General features: G+C 42.2%; 1 protein-coding gene and 1 long non-coding RNA gene across 2 annotated transcripts in view; one reads left to right on the top strand and one right to left on the bottom strand.

Moving 5' to 3' along the window:
- LOC102161139 (uncharacterized) overlaps positions 1-24,147 on the bottom strand; it is a 263,087-nt gene that overhangs the window by 151,956 nt on the left and 86,984 nt on the right. The window lies entirely within an intron of this gene.
- On the top strand, positions 12,153-24,127 carry LOC146402728 (uncharacterized). Its single transcript, XM_084964215.1, has 5 exons — positions 12,153-12,351; positions 13,702-13,827; positions 19,305-19,451; positions 20,253-20,326; positions 22,879-24,127. Exons 1-4 carry the CDS (start codon positions 12,310-12,312, stop codon positions 20,265-20,267), a joined length of 330 nt encoding a protein of 109 aa, XP_084820341.1. The 5' UTR covers positions 12,153-12,309; the 3' UTR covers positions 20,268-20,326; positions 22,879-24,127.

Here is a 24,147-nt window from a genome sequence, read left to right as displayed (position 1 = left end):
ATCAGAAGATTATAGACATTGTGCTCAAATAACTGTACAAAGTAATTTAGTTACACTGTTGAATGTCAGAGAATTAATTAACTTTAAAAATGCTCCTTTATGCAGTAAGGACTAATTTTATAACTCTTTCATCACAAAACTTTATTAAAACTTGAGGCTCATAGTTAGTTATGAATATGGAAGGTACTAAAATGAAACTTTTCCCGTGTCGCTAATTATCCAGTAACTAACTTGAAGTGGTCAGAACGAACTTGAGCTGGTTGATTAATTTATCTGTAATAGTTAAGATTTTCACGAAAATTATAAGACCTTGCTTTGCACATATGTTTTCTGCTCGCACTTGGGACAACAGCCTCTCATTCCATCCTCACCGATAAGCCTGTAAGGTAGGCATGAAAGCAGTGTCTCAATTTCTGTTATAGATGAATGGAATCTAAAACCGTCCACAGAAACCTAAGTGACTGGTACATAATTTGAGGTAATTTTATCTACATGTTGACATATAGATGTCATGACATAAACATGTTTGTCATGATAACATATTCTATTTAGCAGATACTTGTTAACCCTTTAGACTTTTCTGGTATTAAAAAAAGCAAGTCCCTTATAAGGAATTTCTATTGAAATTGCATCTTTGGACCTTAAAAGAAGCTGCAACACAGCCACGGTGGGGCATACCAGCCCTGGGTGGTTAGTCGCCTGTGTGTATGCAGAGTTCAGGCCATTCAGAGGAGGCAACTCTGGTCCGGTCTTAGCCTCCATGCCCTGGCTTTGAGGATCAGAGTGCCTACATTTACACTCTACAGGTCTCAGCTTCCCAACCTGCAACATGGAGACAGTACTTGCCTTGCAGGGTTTGTTCAGAACAATCAGTGAAAACAATATATTATAAAATAGTCTACAAACTCATGGACATGCATTACGATCTGTGGGCTCTTTTCATAATATTTGTATTAATTCAATCTGTTTAATTTTCATTTTATATACATAATGTGTGTGTATATATATACACACATACATACATATATATAATCAGGATTTATCTTCATTCTTGTAGGAAAGGATATTAGTGGTAGAAAGACAGCTTAACCCTGAGCAGCAAACCTCTGGGGCAGAAGGCTGGGCAGCAGGGATATTAGAGGCAGAGCAAGTACACAGGATAGTCACTGTGCAAAAAATAAGAAGGGGAAAAATCCTTTAGCTCTGCTTTCATATTTTTGGCAAATAGTTGGGTATTTCCCTCCTAACTGAACAAATTTTGTAAAACTGAGTTGATTTTCAAACCATCTGAAAGTCTCCCCCTGCAATACACATTGATGAAGATCGTGATTCTATCTCAGAAAATGAAAAAATAGAAGCCAGTATGCCTTACATAACCTTGATGAGGATTTTAAAAAGCAATTTAAAAATAAATCAAATAAATTTACTGAGTGGCTTTTGAAGAAAAAAAAATGCCAGGCACGGCAATTAATCACAAATATATCTAGGTAAAGTTCTTGCCTTCAAAATTATTACATCACTAGGGAGATACAGCAAGTCAAACCCTGTAAACTGTTCAGCCTCGGTTACATCTCCTGAGTGAGGTGGGGGCCTTCCAAGGACTCCCCCTGACTCTTCACTTCCCTTAACCGCATTTCATTCTCACAAACACTCTCTAAGGTAGGTGTGGGGCACTTGTTAGGAATCAAGTAACTGACACGTTCTCTGACCTTTTTCCTAGGTTTCTTCTACTTTTAAGGAGGCAAATCAGTGGCTACTGCTTCTGTGCTCAGTAAATAGATAGGCCTGAACCAGATAAGTAACATGAAGGAGGTAACGTTAATCTTACAGGTATGTATTGAAAGAGACAGAGAGGTGAGACTTCCCGTCGTGGCTCAGTGGAAACGAATCCTACTAGTATTCATGAGGATGCGGGTTCAATCCCTGGCCTCCCTCAGTGGGTCGGGGATCTGGCATTGCTGTGAGCTGTGGTGTAGATCACAGATGTGGCTCGGATCGTGGGTTACTGTGGCTGTGGCGTGAGCTGGCAGCTGTACCTCCAATTTGACCCGTAGCCTGGGAACTTTGATAAGCCGCGGTGAGGCCCTTAAAAAAAAAAAAAGAAAGAAAGAAAGAAAAGAAAACAACAGAAAGATTATGTAGCTTGCCCAAAGTCTCACAGCAAGTACAAAAGCCAGAAACTGAATTTAACTCGGGTGAGTCTACTTGTTCTGGAACATGAGTTGGCAAACTACAGTCCACATCGCAAGTCCTGCCACTGCCTGCTTTGCTAAGTGAAGGTTTATTAGAACAGCCATGCTTGTTGGTTTCCTTACTGTGTACACCTGCTGTCATGCTTGAAGGGTCAAGCTGAGCAACTGCAGCAGAGACCTTACTGCTGGCAGAGCCTAGAATACTCACTATCGGGCCCTTTACAGAAAAGGTTTGCAGACCCCTGTTCTAGAAGGAAATGGTCCGAGAGGCCATGTGACTGTTTCACATGGCTCTCTTTCCCCCAAATTTCCCTAACAATGGCATCTAGTTACTACTTATAATAGGACTTGGAAGGGAAATATTGGCCTCTGATGTCTTTTTAATTTTTGACAAACTGTCTGAGCCCATTCAACATTCCTTGAGCTTTTCCTACACACAGGCCTTGTATTCAGCTGAGTTGATGTCTGCCACTGAGACACATAACCTCACTGAGGATACATAACTACCTGCCAACCATCACACAGAGCAGATGCAGGAAAGGGTAGCAATGAAGAGAGGAAGGAACCGCCTTGGCGTCACCGGGTGGGAGGGGCTTTCCGCTGTAAAGGTCAGAGAGGCTAGAGAATGTCTTCAGGAGGAGATGAGCCCGAACCAGGGCAAGTTCTTCCTAGGTGGAGCACAGAGAGAGACAGGGCGAAGGCGCGGACACGCGGGGCGGGGGCGGGAGGGAATGAGCACCAGGGCGTGGGCCGTGAGGAGCGGAGCAGAGCCGAACCGAGCCGGCGGGGCAGGCTCTGCCACCCGGCTTTCCACAGACGCACCTCCCCATGTGTTGCTACGGTCTATGGGCATGTATTCACAGTCAAGAGAATGCATCGAAGGCCTGCAAGACTCTTAGCAATCGAAAGAAGAACGCACACTATTTTAGTGTATAAATAAAACAGTGATTAAGCTTTTAAAACCACATCAGAAAGCATCAATAAATGATATAGTCCATATGAAAATGTCTACTGAGGCATTATTTACAAGAGGAAAAACACTGGAAATGACCAGAATACCTGTCAACAGGGGAATGAGTTAAATAAGTTTTGTCTACACTATGGAATATGATACAATTAGTAAAAAGAATGCACTGAGACACTTGTGTTGATAAGGCAGGTTATTCATGACAGGTTGTCCAATAAATAAAACATTTTTAAAGCCAATATATATTTTATTGTCAGACTTTCTTTGAGCCAACAAACACTGTCTTCGCATGGCTTTCCATAAGGATTAAGGTAAGTTTGTTTTCTTCTGAGGGTAGACTTAGTTTCTTTGGTCTGTATGACTTTTCCATATAAAAATGAAAGTCCAGGGAGTTCCTATTGTGGCACAGTGGAAACAAATCCAAATAGAATCCATGAGGATGTGGGTTTGATCCCTGGTCTCTTTCAGTGGGTTAAGACTCTGGCGTTGCTATGAGCTGTGATGTAGTTCCCAGACATAGCTTGGATTCCTCATTGCTGTGGCTGTGGTGCAGGCCGACAGCTACAGCTTTGATTTGACCCCCTAGCTGGGAACTTGCATATGTCATGGTGCAGCCCTAAAAAACAAAACAAAACAAAACAGTCCAAGACCAGTTTATTCTTCTTCTAGTCATAAATGCTGGTTTACTTCCAGGCACCTTATTCAGACCTCCATTATAAACTTGGGATCAGATATGGGTGTATGGTGTTAAAGCCTCGGCATTTAATGCCCAGGGGCCTTAAAGGGCCTTAAGGGGCCCCTCAGGTGTTAACCTTCAGGACCACAGCATCTTTGCTCCATGACTCCACACAGTAATCTGTCCAGAGTGATACAAGCTCACCTTCAGAGAAACATTAACACGAAGGTGATCTAATTCCAAAAAAACAGTGAATGTGCATCTGTACATCTGTATGTAAGGTAAACGCAGAAAAAGTGTAGAAGAGAGCGTGTCAGTCTATTCACACACGTAACCTCAGGAGGCAGCTCGGCACTGAGGAGTGGATGGTGAGACATTATTCTTAAAAACTTCTATATCACCTGAATCATTCCAGTGGGAATTTATATTTTTATAAGCCCATAAATAATACTCTTTGATAGGAAAATGTCTGGGTATCATCTAATTTTTAATTTTTTTCTTATTAATCTGTATTTTCTAATTTTCCTATGACACACAAGCATTGCTTTTAGTTACGGGGGGAAATCACATTAAATGCCTCAAGTTTACTGTTTACAATGACTGGGAAGTAACTATTTTTAAGCCAGATTAAGAAAGTAGATGAGAAAAAAAAGGCCTGCTGGTGCTTGGGCAACAAAGTTTTGTTTTCTGGGCTGCGGGAACATGGATATTTCCTTGATGCACAAAACCACAGGCACTTTAGCACACACTGTTCTCAGCATTTAATTACTAAGGGCCTGAGCCAAGGCAGGATCCCAGAAACCCAGGGATCCACAATAAATTACAAAATGCCTTATGAGAAAAGCCCAGAGAAGTATTTTTAAAGATCTTTTAAAGGCACAGACTGGTAATTTGGTCACACTGGAGCAAGACTGTAAACGCGTTTAGGAAACGTGGGCTGCAGTGCAGGTGCTGGAGGGAGAGAGGCCAGAGATGGAGGGCCTTACATCCCATCACAGGTGCTGTCCCTACCGCTGAACTGATCCTGACAGACTGGTTTCAGGTTCAATTTGCAGAATATCCAACAGAACCCTTTATTTTCTCTTAATGGCCTGGATCTGCTTAAGGTTTCCAGGAACTAAAGGTAGGAAACTGCTGAACCCAACAGAGTTCCCCTTTCACTGCTTGTCTCTTGTCAAAATCTGTGCCTCTCTCTTCCATTTGGTTTACTTCTGTTTTCACTCCTTCATCTCCTCTCCCTGAAAATGTGCTCCCCATGGGGATGGGACTCTGCTCACCTCCTTATCCTGAGCCCCTAACGCACCCCTGGGCTGCAGCAGACAGGCACGCGTACTCTCTGGATGGAGGAATGCTGGTACCATGAGGGAACTGGTCCCCCTGCCCGGGCTGCGGGGACCAGGCGTCCTGCCACTTCCTAGCTGGGATGGTTTTCTTACCACTAAGTGGAAGCTGAATAAGGACAAGATTTTAGTCTATCTTGTTCACTGCCAAATCACTAGAGTGTGGAATAGTGCCTTTCAAAGAATTGTTCAATGGATAAATGTTGAATAAATGAATGACTCTGGTCAGGGTCCTGAATTCTGTGAGCCGAGTGTCACTCGGACATTCGCATGTCCTGCACCAGTTCTGTCCTGACCTGCTCCTAATGCCTGGGTAGAAGGAGGTATGGACAGGTGAGTGGAGCAATGACCCGGGGGTCAGAGGCTCACTGTCACCATGACTGACAGTGTCAATAAGGGGCTAAATTCTCAAGGCTGATATCCTTATTTCTCTGCTGCAGAAGTTGAGTCAGATAATTTCCTGAGTCATTTCCCACTGTAAAGCTAAAGGACTGTCATGCTTGGCTGGAGGGTCCTCAGGTGCAGCTGGAGGTGTGGAGAGGGAGGGGGCTCGTCCAGACGGCCGGGGCTTCCTGCTGGACCACAGTCCTCAGGCCCAAAAGGACCCGGGATGTCTTGGGGTTTGCAGCACTGCTCACTTGACTAAGGGGTTTACTTTAGTTCAGAATAAGCAAACAAAGGGCTAAATGTCCATGTTTCGTGCAAAGATGTGTGGTACACACACAACCAGAACCGGGCCAAATTTTGAGACTTTCAAATCGACAAGTTTTATAAAAATGGAAGAAAGATGTAGAAGAATCATTTCGATAGTTTCTAGGCCCCATCATACATCTGTGTCTGTCTGCACCCATAATCTATGTTCAAAATCTAAGCTTCAAATAGTATGTTCACTTTAGAGGAGACTCAGGAGAGAACAGATGTGCACATTTGAACTGATCAGCTAAGAACCGATAATGTGAACACTAATGAAGAGAACTAAAAGTACAATGAAAACTGGTTCTCACTCCTTGGCAGCCTCCAGTCTTTTTGAGAAAATAAGGCACACACACATACACATACATAGAAAAAGGGCACAAAGTGACACCTGTGGGACAGACACCAAACACACGGAGCACTAAGAACAAGGAAGGGGCCTCCTTCCCATTGATCCACACCCCCAGCCAGCACAGACCCAGCACAGGGTGGCTGCTCCATCTCTACCTCATTTGCTGAGTATCTGCTAAGTAACTGGCATTGAACCAGACCTTAGCAACAAGGATACTGAAAAGCGAGTTCTGAGATCGAGAAGACCATTCGGGCTGAACTTCTGTAGCAAGCTTCAGGACAGATGTGGCGTGGAGAAGGGAGAAGATGCAGTAGGAGTAAAGGAGGCAGAAGAACGGAAACAGAGGCGCAGGTGCAGGCGCGAAAAGACGACTGTGGACGGTGACGGGAGTGAGAGGGATGCTGAGCATACCTGACTAAAGCAGAGAGTTACCCGTGAAGGAGCAAGAGAAAAGGCTGAGGGACTGAAGAAACCCCACTGAAGGACTTGGAAGGTTCATACAGGACATGAGCAGGAAGGTTCATACACGTCTTAACAAAGGGCCTCATTGCAGGTATTTATGCTGCAGGAACTAGAGTCCTGAAAGCAAGCTAGTTGGCTCACTGTAGAGCACTGATTATGAGGATCGTTAAGGAACTCTCTGATTACCATTTTTCCCCAGTCATTTTTACTGTCAAAAGAGGCCTTTGGGAAGTGTGTAAAATTTATAATATGGCAGATATTAGGAAAAACAAAGTGAGCTTTATTAGGCATTTTCTTAATACCAATGATTGACTGTGACAGCGATTTTGACTAAGGATGGTTCTGCAGATTGTGTGAATTAGAAGATGTTAAGCACTGCTTTGGGGATGCAGATGAAGTTATTAAAGAATACTGAAGTGGAAAGGCGCGGCCTGGAAAAAAGGTTCTACTCAGGCGTCGGGAAGCAGCTAGCACCCAGTCTAGGGCAGAGGGGCAGCTGCACTGCAGGTAATTTTCTTTATGATGAAACTGTGTAATGAGTATAATTTTACTCTCCTGTTGCAGATAGAAGCCTTTAGTACGTATCACAAAGAAATGTGCCCAAGGTGGAAAACTGAGTATTATATACAGTATAATTATATAAACACTGGGGAAAACATGGTTAAGACTCTTCCCCTTGAGTAGCTCTGTTTTCATAAAATAAGAAACAAATGCTTCACAAAATGACCCCTAGAATCCTAAATAGAAGCAGAAAGTCCAAATATAAACTCAGCCTGGGATTTTCAGAGCCTTCAGCTGCCATTCTCTTGCCAGCCTGATGTGATGGGAACAAGTGTGGGATTTAATGTCAGGCAGTTCTGGATTCAGATCCCACCTTTTCTCCTATTTATCTGTGTGATCTTGGACACTCTGCCTCACCCCTCTTACCCTTCAGGTGACTACATTATAAAATCAGACTAAGAATATTTACCACACACACTGAGTTGTAGGGATGAAATAAAGCTAACAAGACTATGTGTGTATGGTATTCAGCTTTGCAGCACAAGCTAAGCGTGTGATATTAATATTAGTATTATTGTTGATAAATCTACTGTTATTATCATCAGTTTGCTGAACTAAGAATACCTGGATTTAATCAGGAGACTATGTCCTGGATGAGCTGCTAGGACGGACCTCTGCTTCCTCACCTATAAACAGCAATATCATAATGGCAATAAGGTCTGTCTTGCCTATATCACAAGATTATAGGAAGCTCGAAAAGTAATGTATCTGCAAACTATAAACTGTTAAACAAAATTAAAGGTCTTTTCCATCCTAGAGTATATACCCAGATGAAAGACACTCAAGCCTAAGGTCATCTGCCTCCATTTAATGCAACTTGAATATAACATTACTTATGCTGTTAGCACCTAAGAAGGGAATATATATTCAGCATATAGCTTTTCAGCAATGGCAGCCTATTGTGAATCTGACTCTAAAGTTGTATGAACATGCAATCTTACTACTGTAAAGATGAATCTTATGAACACTTAGTAGTATATAATCCATAGGAATTCATTATTTGACCCTCTACTAAGAAAATATGAACATAGACTATTTCCACTGCTAAATCATGAAGACTTAAAACTAACAATAACTCCCTCTTTAAAGATTAACATGAGAACAAACAGGCTTTGTAAACATAAACACAAAACTGGGATGCAGTTCAGGAGAAGACAAAGTTCCTGAAATTGCTGGGTAGCATCTAACTGATTTTAGAAGATCAAGAGTTAATTTTAGGGAGTTCCCGTCGTGGCGCAGTGGTTAACGAATCCGACTAGGAACCATGAGGTTGCGGGTTCGATCCCTGCCCTTGCTCAGTGGGTTAACGATCCGGCGTTGCCGTGAGCTGTGGTGTAGGTTGCAGACGCGGCTCGGATCCCGCGTTGCTGTGGCTCTGGCGTAGGTCGGTGGCTACAGCTCCGATTCAACCCCTAGCCTGGGAACCTCCATATGCCGCAGGAGCGGCCCAAGAAATAGCAACAATAACAACAACAACAACAACAACAAAAAAAAAAAAAGAAAGAAAAAAAAAAGACAGAAAAAAAAAGAGTTAATTTTACATTTTGCACTGGAACTGCAAGAAGTCCGGAGAGTCTGAGGTGACAGTGTTGTTTGCATAAGCAACTCCAGAAGGCCTGTCCAGAACTCGGTATGGTGGATGCACTGGTTTGCCAGCAGAAACTGTAGCTCTGCCCATCGCTAATTTTACCTCCATCCTTGGACATGCGCCAAGTAAAAATTATTTTTCCACAACATGTAGAAGAGGAGAGATGGAACATAAACATTCTCCTCCACCTGCATGTGGTAGCTTGCGATTTTAAGAGAAAGGATCTGGGTTCAAGGAGAGACAGCCTCAGGAGACCACGAGTAAACTATGAAGAGTGAAAACACGTTTTATCTGCTCACCATTAGCCTACATAGTCCTCCTTGTCGATTTCCTTGTTCTCTTTTTCCCTCCAGCTGGAACTCCGGACCATGAACAGGAGGTCATAGAGAAGGGGCAGGTCAATGTGGACACGACTGCTAACACTATTTATCCAAACATCACTATGAGAGTGGCTTCAAAAAGGGGGGGGGGTGCAGATTAGAGTGCAAGAATGGCTCTGGTCTTGGGATGTGGAAGAAAAAGAAGTCTTAAGATGATGTGGTACACATATTCAATGGAATAATATTCAGCCATAAAAAGGACAAAACAATTCCAATTTGTAGCAACATGGACACAACTAGAGATGCTCATATTGAGTGAGGTAAGTTAGAAAGAGAAAGACAGATACCATATGATATCACTCACATGTGGAATGTAACATATGGCACAAATGAACCTACCCACAAAACAGAAACAGATCATAGACACAGACAACAAATTTGTGGTTGCCAAGGGGGAGGAGGGAGTAAGTGGGATGGACGGGAGTTTGGGGTTAGTAGATGCAAACTATTACCTTTGGAGTGGATAAGCAATGAGGTCCTGCTGTACCTGCTGTACCTCAGAAGGAAATTATGTCCTGTCTCTTGGGATAGACCATGATGGAAGATGGTGTGAGAAAGGAATGTGTACATATATGTATGACTGGGTCACAATGCTGTATGGCAGAAATTGACACAACACTGTAAATCAACTATACCCTAATTTGAAAAAAAAGGAAAACAACTTTTTTTTAAAGAATTCAAGACTTGCTCGGTGAACCTCCCCCTCCCCCCAGACACAGCTCTGTGCGTCTGTAAAACAGGATTTGAGAAAATAGGACCACGTTGCTTGGCTATCAACGAACACGCTCTACTTTTTCCTCTCTGTAGTAATTATGTTTATCTGATATATTTCAGTGCAAAACCCCTTCAAAACAGTAAAGCACAGAACAATGCATTGAAAGGAGTAAATCCAAATCCGTAAGAGGAGTTGACAGAAGCCATGTATCTATGCCAAAGAGAAAGGCTTGGCTAACCTCTGAGGGAACACGACGGAGTAATTGTTTTTTAAAGCAGTTCAAAGATCTGTTTAGCCTTTCTGACTTCTGATATTGAGGATGAATGTCTAAAATGTTTACAAGAGAGACTGAGTTTTTTATTTCAGAAAAAAAAAAAGGTAACAACAGAAAGGGTAAGGGCAGATGGATGTGCTGGTCTGTGTAATAAATACTTTTCCTTGGAAAACAATTTAAAAAAAAAATGAGGAAAAAAAACTTCTCCCTCCATTAGGAAATAGAAAGGCTGTTCAAGCTCTCAGCGACTTGAAGTTGTAAAAGGTGTGGGTGTGAAAAGCAGTAAAGAAAAGCTAGACCCTGTGCAGTGTCAGCAAGAGGAGTGGGTGTAGAACAAAGGATAAAAACGCAAGCTACCGATGCAGCAGAGGAGCGTGAGGGACCGGAGGAAGCGGCTGGTGCGGTTGGGGGCGGGGGGCCGTATGCGGTTACCGGCACAGCGACTACACCGAAAATCACTCACTTAACAAAAATGAAATGCCACCCAAATGGCCTATGAAAAGTGCAAAACCCACAGTCCGGGATCTAAAATCCACAGGAAAAGTGTGTCCTATGAGTAGGACTCCCCAGTGAACAGGTCTGAGGCATAACGGAGCATCCTCGCTGGGGTGAAATGCGTGAAAGGACAGAAAGGGCTGGTGTCCTTCAGCCTTGAACACGAGCGCCCTTGACCACAGCAGGGGCTGGAAAACACCCCCTTCTGGACTCTCTGGGGAGCGTTTCATGGCTCCATTGCTGTCTGGTCTCCAGTTATTTACTTAGTATTAGATTCTCCTGTGTTTACCAATCCCAGCATGGAGAATAAAAGATTTTACTTAAAAATGTTTAGATTATTTACTCATTTAGGTTAAAAAAAATCAAATAAGTTTCAGCTTCTTAAAAAATGATTATATGTAAATAAATTTGAGAACTGGGAGGTCTGTGGCATGGTGGGTTAAAAATGCGACTGCAGTAGCAATTGTGGCTGTGGAGGTGCAGGTTCCCAGCCCAGCTCAGTGGGTTAAAGGATCCTTCCGTGTGGGTTGCAGCTGCAGCTCAGATTCAATCCCTGGCCTGGGAACTTCCATATGTGGCTGGTGTGGCCTTATGGCGGCACTTTTTTTTGTAAAAAAATTGAGAACTTAATCTTAAGGTCATAATTTTAAGTTTAGCAACAAAAGCAAGATGTGTTATAAGTGAATCAAAATGGAAACTTCTCAGTGTAAAAGGAAATCCTTTGGGAGGAATTTGGGGATTAAAGATGATAAGACACGTGCCAGGAAAGAGAGGGAGGGGACCCTGACACCTTAGGTGATGCAAAGACTTGACCACGTGCTAGAGAGGTGCCCCCTGCGGGAGGACCCCAAAGACATAGGGAGTCACAGACTCTTACAGGTGGGATTTGCTTTCTATTGCTTACATGTACTATCTAAGCTCAGAGGTAAACTCTGATTTTTGAGGATGAAGAAAAAAATATGGGTTTTTTTGTTTTTTTTTTTGTCTTTTTAGGGCTGCACCTGAGGCATATGGAGTTCCCAGGCTAGGAGTCATATCAGAGCTGCAGCTGCCGGCCCACACCACAGCTCACAGCAATGCTGGATCCTTAACCCACTGAGGGAGGCCAGGGATCGAACCCCCATGCTCATTGGTACTAGTTGGGTTTGTTATCCTTGAGTTACGATGGGAACTCCAAGAAAAAATATTTTTAAAAGCACATCAAGGCTTAGATGAATTCTATGAGCCAGTGATCATAATAATATCCAGAAATAAAAAAAAACACATTGAAGAAACATAAGGAACCATTACTCCTAACAAATTTGTTCTTTTCTACTCTCTGGTCAATGTTTTTAAGTTTCTTACCTGGACGGACTATTCACATTTTCATGCTTTCCGCTGAAGTTCAAACTACAGAAGTTTTTTGATTTTGAATATGCAGAGTCTGACTCCAAGTTTGCCTGTGTTTGTTCTCTCAGATGATCGTGAAGCATTGCCTCCTTTTTCAAGTTCATGTCTGAATATGGGCAGCCAAAAGCACGGGTCAGCATAAAAAGGAGAGCACAGGCATCGGTCTGTGAGGACACGTCAGGGCTGCACTGTCACTGAATCAGATGTACAACCACGACTGAAAAGATGAACAGAGACATCCTTTCACTGAACACTGAACACATGCAGGTAAGTTTCTTTTCACACTGCCCTCTGACATCTCAGCTTCGGACGACGAACGCTGGTCAGCAGGTATTACAGATACAGTCATCAGCACAACTTAAAAACCTTGAAAATCTAAGAATAACATAAAGATGCATATCCAGTGGAGCAAGGAAAATAGCATGTCAACACCTGGCTCAGTTTGTATCCTCCCAAATTTATACCCTGATTTGACCACGTCTTTCACAAAATGCTGTGGTAACTAAACATATTTACTAGTATCGGAGAATACGATGCTTTTATTTCTTAACATTCGTGTATCCAGAAATACTGTATCTAGATTTCTGCCTAGTTCTCCTGAAACCTACTAGGAAGACCACCTCCCCACCTGCCTTAATTCATGTGTGTGTTGTCAGGAGAAGAAGGAAGAGACAGCAGGAACTATCAGGTTGACCCATATAAAGCTGCAGTTCTTAAAAGTCAGAGACAGTCAAATGTTGGGAATTTGATACAGTTCAACCGAATAATTTATAAAATATGTCAGGCCCAAGTTCATTAGCAAGATAGATAAATAGAAGGTAAAGGCTAAATAAGCAAAAAAGAGCCAGGCAGTGGCAGACAAACTTTAGGAGAGATTTTTGGACAGAAATACCTAAAACTGAGATCTTGGTAGCCCTCGTCATATATTTTATCTATCGAGAGATTAAAAATGACTGCAATTAAAGATACTAGTTTTGCTTTTCAGAATACTGAAGTATAATTTTTAACATCTGAGGATAAATGGAAAAATAAAACTCTATCAGTGTATATTTTTCCTTAAAAACTGTCTGCACTCCTTTCAGGAGCCATGTCCTTAGCTGGTTGTGATGAGGTAGGGGTTGGAGCAGCAAATCCCGGCAAGTCCTGTTGGCCCTGGAATCCTCCTTCCTTCCCCCACATAGGGGCCCCTGATCCCACAGCCTGGTGCTGTTTCCATATCCCCAGACCAATCCTGACCTGAGCAAGTCGCAGAACCCAGTGGTTCATTCTAAAGTCCAAAGGGCCCCATCCCGATACCTGGGCTCATGCCTCAGCCTCCTGGGCTCTGCGTCCTTGACCTTAGCATTTGCCCCGGTCCTTGTTTCTAAAAGCCTTGTCTGCTGTTGTGACTAGAACGAGGGGCCCTGCTGGGATGGAGCCCCATGTTCCTACTTTGTTCTTGGTGGCCCCTCCCCTGACAAGCCCTCTGCCTCCAAATCCAACCCAGAAAGAAGGCCCCTCCCCTGATAGTAGCTGGTAGCGCGGAGCCATCCTCTATGCTCTGCTCTGCCCACTGACCAGGACCCCTGCCTTCCTTGTCATTCTTCTTCCCATTCGTTTCTTTTGGATTCTTGCCAGGTGGCTCCTAACCACGTGGGAAGATCAGATGATGCCCCTGATTTCCACACCCCTTGGACTCCAGGTCCTGCACATCCAGGACCAGGGTGTGAGATTTCCTCTTCTCATACCCAAGCATCAAATCTGGTACGTGCCTCTCTCAGACTACCCTGTTCAGCTGAAAATAATGGGCCAATGTTCTGTCAAATCTTGGGAGATGGACAGTTTGGACCAGGAGGTTATAACTAAGCTGGGAGCTTCCCATCTGGACTGTACCTACATCCTCAGGGCGGCCAGGAGGGTGGCCAGAGTCCCAGGCGGTTCTTCCAGCCTGAGCCGCCTCCTCCGGGCCCTGAATTCCTTGCCTTCCCAAATACTCATGATCATTCTGTGACACGACATTTAAAGGGTCGGAAGACATTACAAATTTAAGCAAAAGAGCAAAGATGAACTAGCCTCTTGAGTGCTATACTCAAAACATAAATAGAAAACCAGAGGTCAGCAGGATTTCAGGGAGAGTGTCAAGTCGCTGGACAACCTATTTGCTGACCTGGAAAGATGAAGTCATCTGGAAAAGACAAGCAGCTTCCAGGAGGAGCCCTGATCTAGGAACCTGCCATCACATAGCCCAGGAATCAGATCCTGGATCCTGTTGGACTGAAAGAGCTCCTCCCTGATGCAACTAAGCCAGCCTTCCTGTATTTCAGTCTCAATTCTGGCCAATTACGTTTTTTCTTTCTAAGGCCTAGATGAGACAATGGTTCTGAGCTGGGAGGTTACATTCTAAAGTCTCTTCCTTTATCTTCAAAACACAAGGATTTACTTGTGGGAGTGAGTGGAGCCCTCGTACTGGAAGCATCCACGGAATAGACTGTCCAAGGGTTTGCCTCTCACAGCAGAGGCGGTGAGAGAGCCCTCATGCTGCCCCATCAGAGGATGAGAGGCTGAGATGCCAGAGAAGGGGTCCATCAGGAAGCAGGAGGGGATGAGATAAGTCAACACTGCCGGCCGAGGCCCTGCTGGGACCAGACCCCCATCCTGCTGCCAGGTGCCACGTGGTCCCTGTCACACGGGAAGAGCAGCACCCACCTCCCACCCCATGCCACTCCCCAGCAGATGGAAGACTGTCTGCCCTCACTGCTGTTTAACTTAGTACATGGGTAGCATGTGGGTACAGCAGACCAAAGTTAAATGAACATCTTTTATTTTTAAGAAAATATTGATTTCTTGGCCAATGGCATTGAAAGGCATAACAAATACTGATATGCAGGTTACTAAAATTATTGAACACCTGTAATAACTTTTTACAGAAACTTTTAAGAGCTAACATAGGACTTAAATTGTTATGATTTTACTTCTATGAAGGTTATGTGCAAGTACAATGATACATATATACATATATAGATCAGGAATACAGACCAGGAAGGTTCCAAGAATCATTATGCTTCATAATATCTGCTTAGGATATAAAGTGATTTCTTTTATACTGTTCTTAAATATAGAGGTGAGCAAAACCTAGTCGCTATATATAAGATTCTAAGGTCTCAGAGTAGTCAATTTTCTTTAAAATCCTGAGGCTTTAAAATGAGTTTACACAAACTCTACTACAGGTAAATTTTCTCTGATTCTGACTAATTTTTATGCATAAAATAGCTGTTATTAAGTGTTATTAAAATACTATAAAATTTAATGCACACAGATAAATGTATGAATATTAAGAACAAAAGCTTCATAAGTAGAGTTTAAAAAAAATTGTACAACTCAGAGTTCAAAGAGCTGGATGAAATAAATTTGGTTCTAAAAATATTTTTCTCATGGAGTTTCCTTGTGGTACAGCAGTTAAGGATCTGGCATTGTTCCTTCAGTGGCCTGGGTCACTGCTGTGACCTGATGTGCTGTTGAGCTTGGTTTGCTTATATTTTTGTTGAGGATTTTTGCATCTATTTTCATTAGGGATATTGGTCTATACATTTCTTTTCTTGTATTCTCCTTGTCTGGCTTTGGTATTAGGGTAATGCTGGCTTTGTAAAAGGAGTTTGGAAGTGTTTTTGCCCCTTAATTTTTTGGCAGAAGTTTGAGAAGGACTGGCGTTAACTCTTCTTTAAATGTTTCAGTAGGATTCATCACTGAAGCCACCTGGTCTGGGGCTTTTCTTTGCTATGATGTTTTAAAATTACTCTTCCACACTTTTACTCTTTATTGGTATGTTCATATTTTATATTTCGTCATGATTTAGTCTTGGTAGGTTTCTAGGAATTCATGTATTTCCTTCAGGTGAATTTCCTGTGTTTTCTTTTTCCTATGATCCTGGACTGGTTGTTGTTTCCATTTTGTCATTTGTTTCAAACATGTAGTAATTACCTGTGGAAGCATTTTTACTATGGCTTCTTTACAATTCTTGTGAGATAATTCTAACACCTGTATCATCTTGATGTTGACATTAGCAACATGAAAATATAAAAATGCATCAAGAGTGAAGGCTAAAGTGTGTGTGTATGTGTGTGTGTGCTGTTTCCTCTAAAGTGTTTTCATGTATGGTCACTAGAAACTTCCAAGCTATAAAATATTCTTAAGGAATGTGATAGTATACTAGGTACCATGCTAATGGCCTTTTAAAATTTTATGCTCGGAGTTCCTATCGTGGAGCAGTGGTTAACGAATCTGACTAGGATCCATGAGGTTGTGGGTTCGGTCCCTGCCCTTGCTCAGTGGGTTAAGGATCCGGGCGTTGCTGTGAGCTGTGGTGTAGGCTGCAGACGTGGCTCAGATCCCGCGTTGCTGTGGCTGTGGCATAAGCCTACAGCTACAGCTCCGATTCAACCCCTAGCCTGGGAACCTCCATATGCCGTGGGTGCAGCCCTAGAAAAGCCAAAAAAAAAAAAATTATGCAGCAGAATGTACTAAGTAATTTATATAATCTATACATGGAGAAGATCCAATAGATAGAATTGCAACTGAAAAAATTCTAACAGTGTTATCAACATAGTTAACATTAAGCAGTAAATTAAAGTGATTGACATGCTACATTATTAATTCAAACAAAACAATTTTAGTGCTAAGTATGTGTTTCTATCCTTACAATGAACATTTCTGTTACTACATGCCAGTCATTTTCATTCTTTCAATTTTAATATTTTGGTTGAGTGTTATGAAAATGTCAAGATTATTTTGTATAGCTTAAACTGTCAAATACATTTTTTAAATTGGGATATCCTAGTTTGAAATACATTTAATTTAAAGACCTTTCCGCAAAGGGCTTTACAATGCTTTTTTTCTCCTTTTATAAATATGCATTGTTTTAAAACAAAATTTCACTTAGAAGTGAAAATATTTTTCAGGAGAACAAAGCATCCTTTCGACAGCCTTAGCTTAGTCATCTTAAACACTCAAAGATGTAAGAGGATTTACAGGAGCCCTACTGGCCCTCCCTGTCCTGTAAGCAAAGCGTTAAGGAGTTTTTTGGAGAATTATGGAAGATACCTTTTGGTCTCTACTGAAGAGATGAACTTTTGTTATTCCACGGTCTGTAAACAAAATCTCTTCTGTAGGTTCAAATACATATAGGCAGGCTCCATAGTACAGAAGCTGATTGCCAGTTCTCTCTCCTCTAAGTTAGTTAACACACCAAAGGCAAATGTGTACTATAATTTATGGCGTGTGAAGCAATACCATCCTGATTAGAAATAAGAACCAACATTAGGAATCCAATTAAGTCTTGAAGGGAGCTGTTTAAAAACAGTTGTTTTTTAAAAAATAAACAATACAGATATTAAATACGGAGGGTAGCAATGTAATTGCTGATAAAAATGAACATTTCTTTCAAAAAAATATGATCAATACCACTTTCTACCATAAGCTATTCTAAAATATTGTTTAAGTAAGTTTTAACAATTTATTATCAAGAATCAACATGTAAAACATTTTATATTTTATAATAAATAATATATAAATAAAAATTTTCTAAAATAGTTTATAAAAGATGAACAGACTAACCTAACATATATATTAGGTTATATATATGAATATATATGAATGTTTTTAATATATGAATATATGTGAATATTTTTATTTTAATATACATGAATGTTTTTATTTCTATTAAATTCAGGTATTAAAATTATCAAAAAATTTAAAGAAGAGATTTCATCAAAACACAACCTGATTAGTCTAATATTCATAAGAATATCTATAACAGATTATAGTGCTATAGTTTATTTTTTTTTTTTAGGGCCACATCTATAGCATGGGGAAGTTCCCAGGATAGGGGTCTAATCGGAGCTACAGCTGCCAGCCTACACCATAGCTACAGCAATGCTGGATCCTTAACCCACTGACTGAGGTCAGGGATTGAACCCATATCCTTATGGATACTAGTTGGGTTCATTACCACTGAGCCACAAAGGGAACTCCCAGTTTTATAGTTTTTACTGTGTTATACTCTGATTTAAGCTCTCTTTATATGTTAACTCAACTCCCACCAATATCCCTTGAAATAGGTAGCTTTATTACTTGCATTTTATAGATGAAGAAACTGATGCACAGAGAGATCTTAAATAATGTAAAGCCACAGAGCTAGGAAGCTGTAGAGATGGGATTGAAACCCGGGGAGCCTTGTGCCAGGATCTGGGCTTTTACCTACCTTGCAAAACTGCCTCCGGGATTAGATTTTTCTCTGACTACATTAAGTATAAGCAAAAATGACAGAATTCCTGAAATTGTTGCCTTGTACATAGTAGGTGCTTTGCCAAGTGGATGCTGATGATGTTAATCTATTTATATAACATCTTTGGCACTATAGATTATGCAGAGAAAAGTAGGGAAATTAGAATACTTTGAGAGAATTTAAACTGTTCAGTGTTTTTTTTTTTTTTTTTTTCTGATTTCATTCCAAAATTTAGTTGCTTCAAGAATAGAACATGTGGTAAAAAAGGAAGTCTTTAGAAACAAAGACCCATTCTCTGCATGGACTAAAGTGTAATGTGAAGAACTGGCCATCTGGATAATTTTTAATTGGGACAAGCTGTAATTTATAAAACCGTGACCAAGAAGAAGAAAATAGAGAAGAGACAGGCTTGACTTTCTGCCAGAAAGAGATTTGAAACTCCATGTTTTTAAATGAGAATTTAAATATTCATAGCTACATACACACAAATGAACATCACATCTGCACAGACAAATACAACATTCCACCTAACCTGGCTATACAAGCATGCAAGCAGCACCCTGTGTGAGTGGCAGGAGGCAGAGCTGCTGCCATTGCATTCCATCCACAAACATTTACAGGACACCAGTGTTTGCACAGCACTGTACTAGGCACTAGGGAACCCTGAGTATGGTAGACAGCCTACTTCAAGGGTCTTTGATTGGAGGGGCAAATGAAGTAAAAATCTAAAAGGCAAAAGGAGTGTAAATTACATTGCGATTTATTGTTATTATGCATAGTACCTGTTTAATAATGATATAACCATAACAGTAGAAATATATATGTATTAAACATTTAATGTGTATCCAGGCACTGTAAGTGCATTTCACATTATATGCATTATTTCATTAAATACATAAAATCTCGGAAGGGACCATTTTCATCAAATTGTTTTTGCTCTTGCTGTTGTTTCTTCATTTAGGTCCTAGGAGGGCACAGGGCCCAGGTTCCTGAAATAGGACTGGATCACAGGATCATGAGAGGAGACCAACGGAGCTGGGCAGCAGGGCTGTGGAGACACTTCCTCACAACGGGGGCCCTGGGGGAGTTCCAGCTGCTCAGAGATGCAGTAGGTTCTTTTTTTTTCTTTTTCTTTTTCTTTTCTTTTTTTTTTTTTTTTTTTGTCTTTTTGCTATTTCCTGGGCCCGCTCACACGGCATATGGAGGTTCCCAGGCTAGGGGTCGAATTGGAGCTGTAGCCGCCAGCCTATGCCAGAGCCACAGCAACGCTGGATCCGAGCCACGTCTGCAACCTACACCACAGCTCACGGCAACGCCGGATCCTTAACCCACTGAGCAAGGGTAGGGACTGAACCCGAAACCTCATGGTTCCTAGTCGGATTCGTTAACCACTGCGCCACCACGGGAACTCTGCAGCAGGTTCTTGAATAGGGAAAGAAAAGTCAAAGGTCTGGAAAGTCATCCTGCCCCCTCTTGGGGCCAGCCTGAGGGAGGGGGTGCGGAAGGCAGGCTGGAGGGTCTGCATGAGAGTGGCAGGAGCAGGAGAAGCTGGTTCTGCCGCATCTAGAGAAAACCAGCCAGTGGGAGTTGGAGACTTCCTCAGTCTGGGAGTCAAAGGCAGAACGTAAGCTTGTGAGAGTGATGCTAGAGGTAGGGATCCACAGGACTGAGGGATCCTTCTGGACTCCTCTGCAGATGAGCAGAGCAGACAGCGTGGAGTGGGGAGTCGGGCAGGATGACTGGGGTGCCTCCTGCAGAATCTGTGGCCTGAGCCCAGGGCGGATGCGTCAGCCTCAGCACAGCCGGCCACTGGCTGCTGCTCCCTCTGTGCACCTGTGCTCCTCAGTGCTGCCCGCAAAGCGCCAAGGGCTTCGCCTGCCACTCAATTCACCTTGTTTATTTTCCCCAGGTGACAAGTTCTTGAGTCACAGGATTAACCACCAAGCTTCATAATCTCAGGACAAGGACAAGGACAAGTTTGAGGTGTGCACAGACTTCATTCACAACACATGCCAAAGCTGGAAGCCTCGGCCCTCCGCGTTGGCCCTTGCCGAGCCTGGCACCCCAGGAGCATCCTGTGTGGTCCCTGGCCTCCAGCTGCAGCAGACTGAGGGACAGTTTTCCCAACATCCTTGCAATGGTGTGAGGAAGCGTGATTTCATGCTGGAGTGAATTCATCAGATGAGGCTAGTGTGGTGATTATGGTGGGGTGGGGGGAGGGACTCCAGGTAGGACATGGGGTAGGGGGGTACATAGTATTTGAAAAGGCAGAAGAGGTTTTCTTTTGCCTTTAATTTTGTTTATTACCATCTTTAAAAACTTGCTTATACAAAAATGGTTGCAGTAGAAATGTTCCAGCTGTATGTGCTTGTTGGCAAATCTGTCTAGATTAGTCGGTGTTTTAAGCTCTCTGGATGCGTTAGTTTTGCCATCTAAGAAGCTGGAACCAAGTCCAATTTGGAATAGCGTAGATTATCCTGGCCCATAGACTGCTCTTCCGTGTGGTTCTGTAGAACTGGATCTCACAGCTAGAGGCTCCTAGAAGTAGGAGAAACAGAGTCTGTCTCAGGGCACATGGGCTGGTCCAGGGCACAGAGCAGGGCTGGGTTGGCTGTCTCCCTTTCCTCCCCTTCCTGGGGGTCAGCCTTCCATTCCAGCCTGCCTTCTGTTTTTGGTATACTGAAGCTAGCAAGGGGCTATGAGTTTGCGTAGATGTATGCACTTGGGGAAAGTTGAAGGCGGAGATGTTCTGGAGGAAGAAAACTAGTGGAGGTGAACTGAGGGTTCTTTTTAGCATAAAACATGACCTCTTCTCAGTAGTATTATATGCCAGCTTCTCTCTGATAAAGGCTCCATTCTGTTTAGACCAGTGGTGGGCCGCTTTCTAAAGCAACACTTGACAGGAAAGATGGAAAGATGAAATTAACCCATGACTTTATCCTCAAAGTGGCTGTTCTCTGGAACAGTTTCTTTGAAACTTCAGGAGCTCGAAATGTTCACTCTGTTGGATTTTTGAAAATTGTTTAAATCTCTATTGAGTCATTACGTTTTATCTGCATGACAGTGAAATCCTACCAGTCTTCACAGACTTCAATTTCTGCTCCATGCTTTCCACCCGCATGCAAGGTTTACTTATCTATTTAGACCATGAAAATGACTAGGAATTTTCCTACCTTAGGGCCTGAACAAGGTTTTCCTTGTCCTCATTTTTGCTTGTAAACTCTCTACTAAAGTTTGTTTTTAGAAAACTTACAGTATATACTTTACACATTGGAAACTTTCTAATAGAGAATGTCAGTAGATGTTTTCCCACTGCAAACCACCAAATGCTTTTTTCTATTTCCTTCTGGTTGTACTTTTTACACCAGGTGTGCAGGCAGGGTGCCAGTGTGTCCGTGCAACAGAGGGGTTTGGGCTCCATCACAGTCGCTGTCCCTGGGCTTGGGTTTCGCTGTGCGGGTGACCCACCTCCCACTGGCCTCCCCTCTGCAGGTCCTTTCTGAATGATTAATCAGTACTATTCCAGAGCCTCTTTGGGATCAAAATCCTTCTGAGAATGTGCTGAACATGCTCCATTTATGCCCTGACCCCTAGCCTTTCAAAATATAATCTTTTGGTTTTAGAGCAAATGAACATTATCTCTGATATGTCAGATCAGCACATTTATGGTCAGTCGCTAGACACATACCCCGCGGCCTGCCTGACCGCATCTTTAGAAGCAGCCCAGTGGAGTGTGCCACATTCTAGAGCCTGTAAGGAAAGTACATGGGCTGTTGATATTGGATAACTCTCTCTCCACAAGGCAAAGGAGGCCCATATTTTGAAATCTTTACTCCATACAGAATTCTGAATCAAATTAAGAAAAAAATTTTTTTCTGAATCTCGAGCAGTGCTTAAAATACAGTAAGAATGTACATTATATTTAAAATATGAGACACATACTCTTATTTTTTGAGACTTAAGGAAGGATATAGTACCTGGGATGTCATAGATATACAGAAAAAAATCACTTTTGGAGAGCAAGTCTCCTCTCAAAGGAATTCATATTTAAATTAATGAGAAGTAATCTTTAGGATGAATGATTGATAAAATAGCTCCTATTTGGGTCTTAGTACATTTAGAAGTAATCAAGTCACATAGTGAATTAGGGGGAGAAATCACCCTGCAATGTCTGAGATGCTCATGGTAAATGATGAATTTTTCCATTAGTGTTAATGAACCGAGTCTGGTTAACTCCCCAGCACATCGCAAGAACGGAGCTCAAATCATCCGTCTTTCATAGTTAATGCAATTTGTTTGTATACTGCATCTTTCACTCATGTTTCCCCAAAAGCAATTTCAGGAAAGATAAAATCATGAGAAAATGCTTTACAAAACTGGAAATACCAATAACAAAACAAAGGAGGTGGACAGGAGTCTTTGGAGGAACAGAGGTTATTCTCTTGTGTTTTATGTTATGGCTGAGTTTTATCTGATTAGACTTAAAGGCTAACATGTTCACGCACTGAAATGGGAACTGCTTCCTCTGTTTTCAGAAACTGTGATGGAAGAGAACAATGGCTCAAAAAAGAAAGTGTATTGCAAACAGTTCAAAATGCTATACTGTATTTCCACAAAAACCGACGGAGCTTTGTTGCATTTAAAGTAAAGCTATGACACAGATATAATTGGAGGGAAGTGTGAAAAAAAGCAAATGAAAACTGAGGAGTAACAACTTGTATTTATGGAATACCTTGCTTCCAAAATGCTGGAGGAAGCACAAGTAAGTAGGTGACGCTGGCTCTCAAAGGCTCCTCGGAGTCCCCTGATGGCTATTTTTCCTTGTGTAGTAAACACAGATGAGAGGAACAGAAAGGGATTTCTCAAAGACATTCACTGATTCACCTGCTTCAAGAGCATTAAACCACTGCCTTCCTCTGAGCCTGGAGCAGTTTTCTTGTCCTGTCCTACCAACCATGGACAGCTCAAAGACAACCTGAATTTACTGTCATGATGATTTTTTTCCCAAACCAGATATTTAATGCCTCTATAATGGTAAACATGAAACGAGGTGTTCTAATTAGCTCCAGTGTACACTTAGACAAAGAATGGGGGATCCCACCATCTGAAACATATTTTCATCACCTCTGTAATAGTCATGAGCTACCTACTTGGAGATCAAGACCAAACTAAAATGCAAATCCTGCCCCCACCTTCTCTCTTTCTTCCTTCCAGAAATATTAATTGAGTACCTATTATACACTAAGAACTGTTTTAGTCATGGGAGATGCAGTGAACAGAGCACACTGCGTGCACACGTACACAGATACACACCCCACACATACACACACATTCAAGGTAAATACGTATTTCCCATGAAGGTACAAAAGGCGGAGGAGGGAGGCGCCAAGAAACCACTGCTCTTCCATTCCTGCTCCCTGGCCCCACCCCCTGCTCCTCCTCCCACTGACCCACAGGTGCACTTGGCTGACTCCACTCACTTGACTGTGAACACGACCTCCGCCGGGAAGCTCTCTGGGATTGCTCCTCCACAAATTAATCTCTCCCGCCCCTGAAAACCTAGCTACTTATCTGTGCTTCATTATTTTTTACTTTGTACTAAATCACCTGTATTCATACATTTCACCATCTTTTCAACCTCATTAGACAACAAGGTCCTTGAGAGTCTGACACTCCCTTTATCACTTCTTGCGGCTTCCACCACAGTGCCTGGGACACAGCAGTATTTCAACCAATGTTTCTGGAATAAGGAATTAGTGCATTAAACCACAGTCTGAAAGTTTATGTCCCCACATCCTCCAGTT

The sequence above is a fragment of the Sus scrofa genome, chromosome 6 (assembly GCF_054392235.1).
Source record: "Sus scrofa isolate SSC_HxYL_T2T_F1_AM1 chromosome 6, Sscrofa_HxYL_maternal_Yorkshire_Landrace_v2.0, whole genome shotgun sequence".
Lineage (NCBI taxonomy): Eukaryota > Metazoa > Chordata > Mammalia > Artiodactyla > Suidae > Sus > Sus scrofa.
This window is presented reverse-complemented; position numbering and strand designations above follow the sequence as displayed.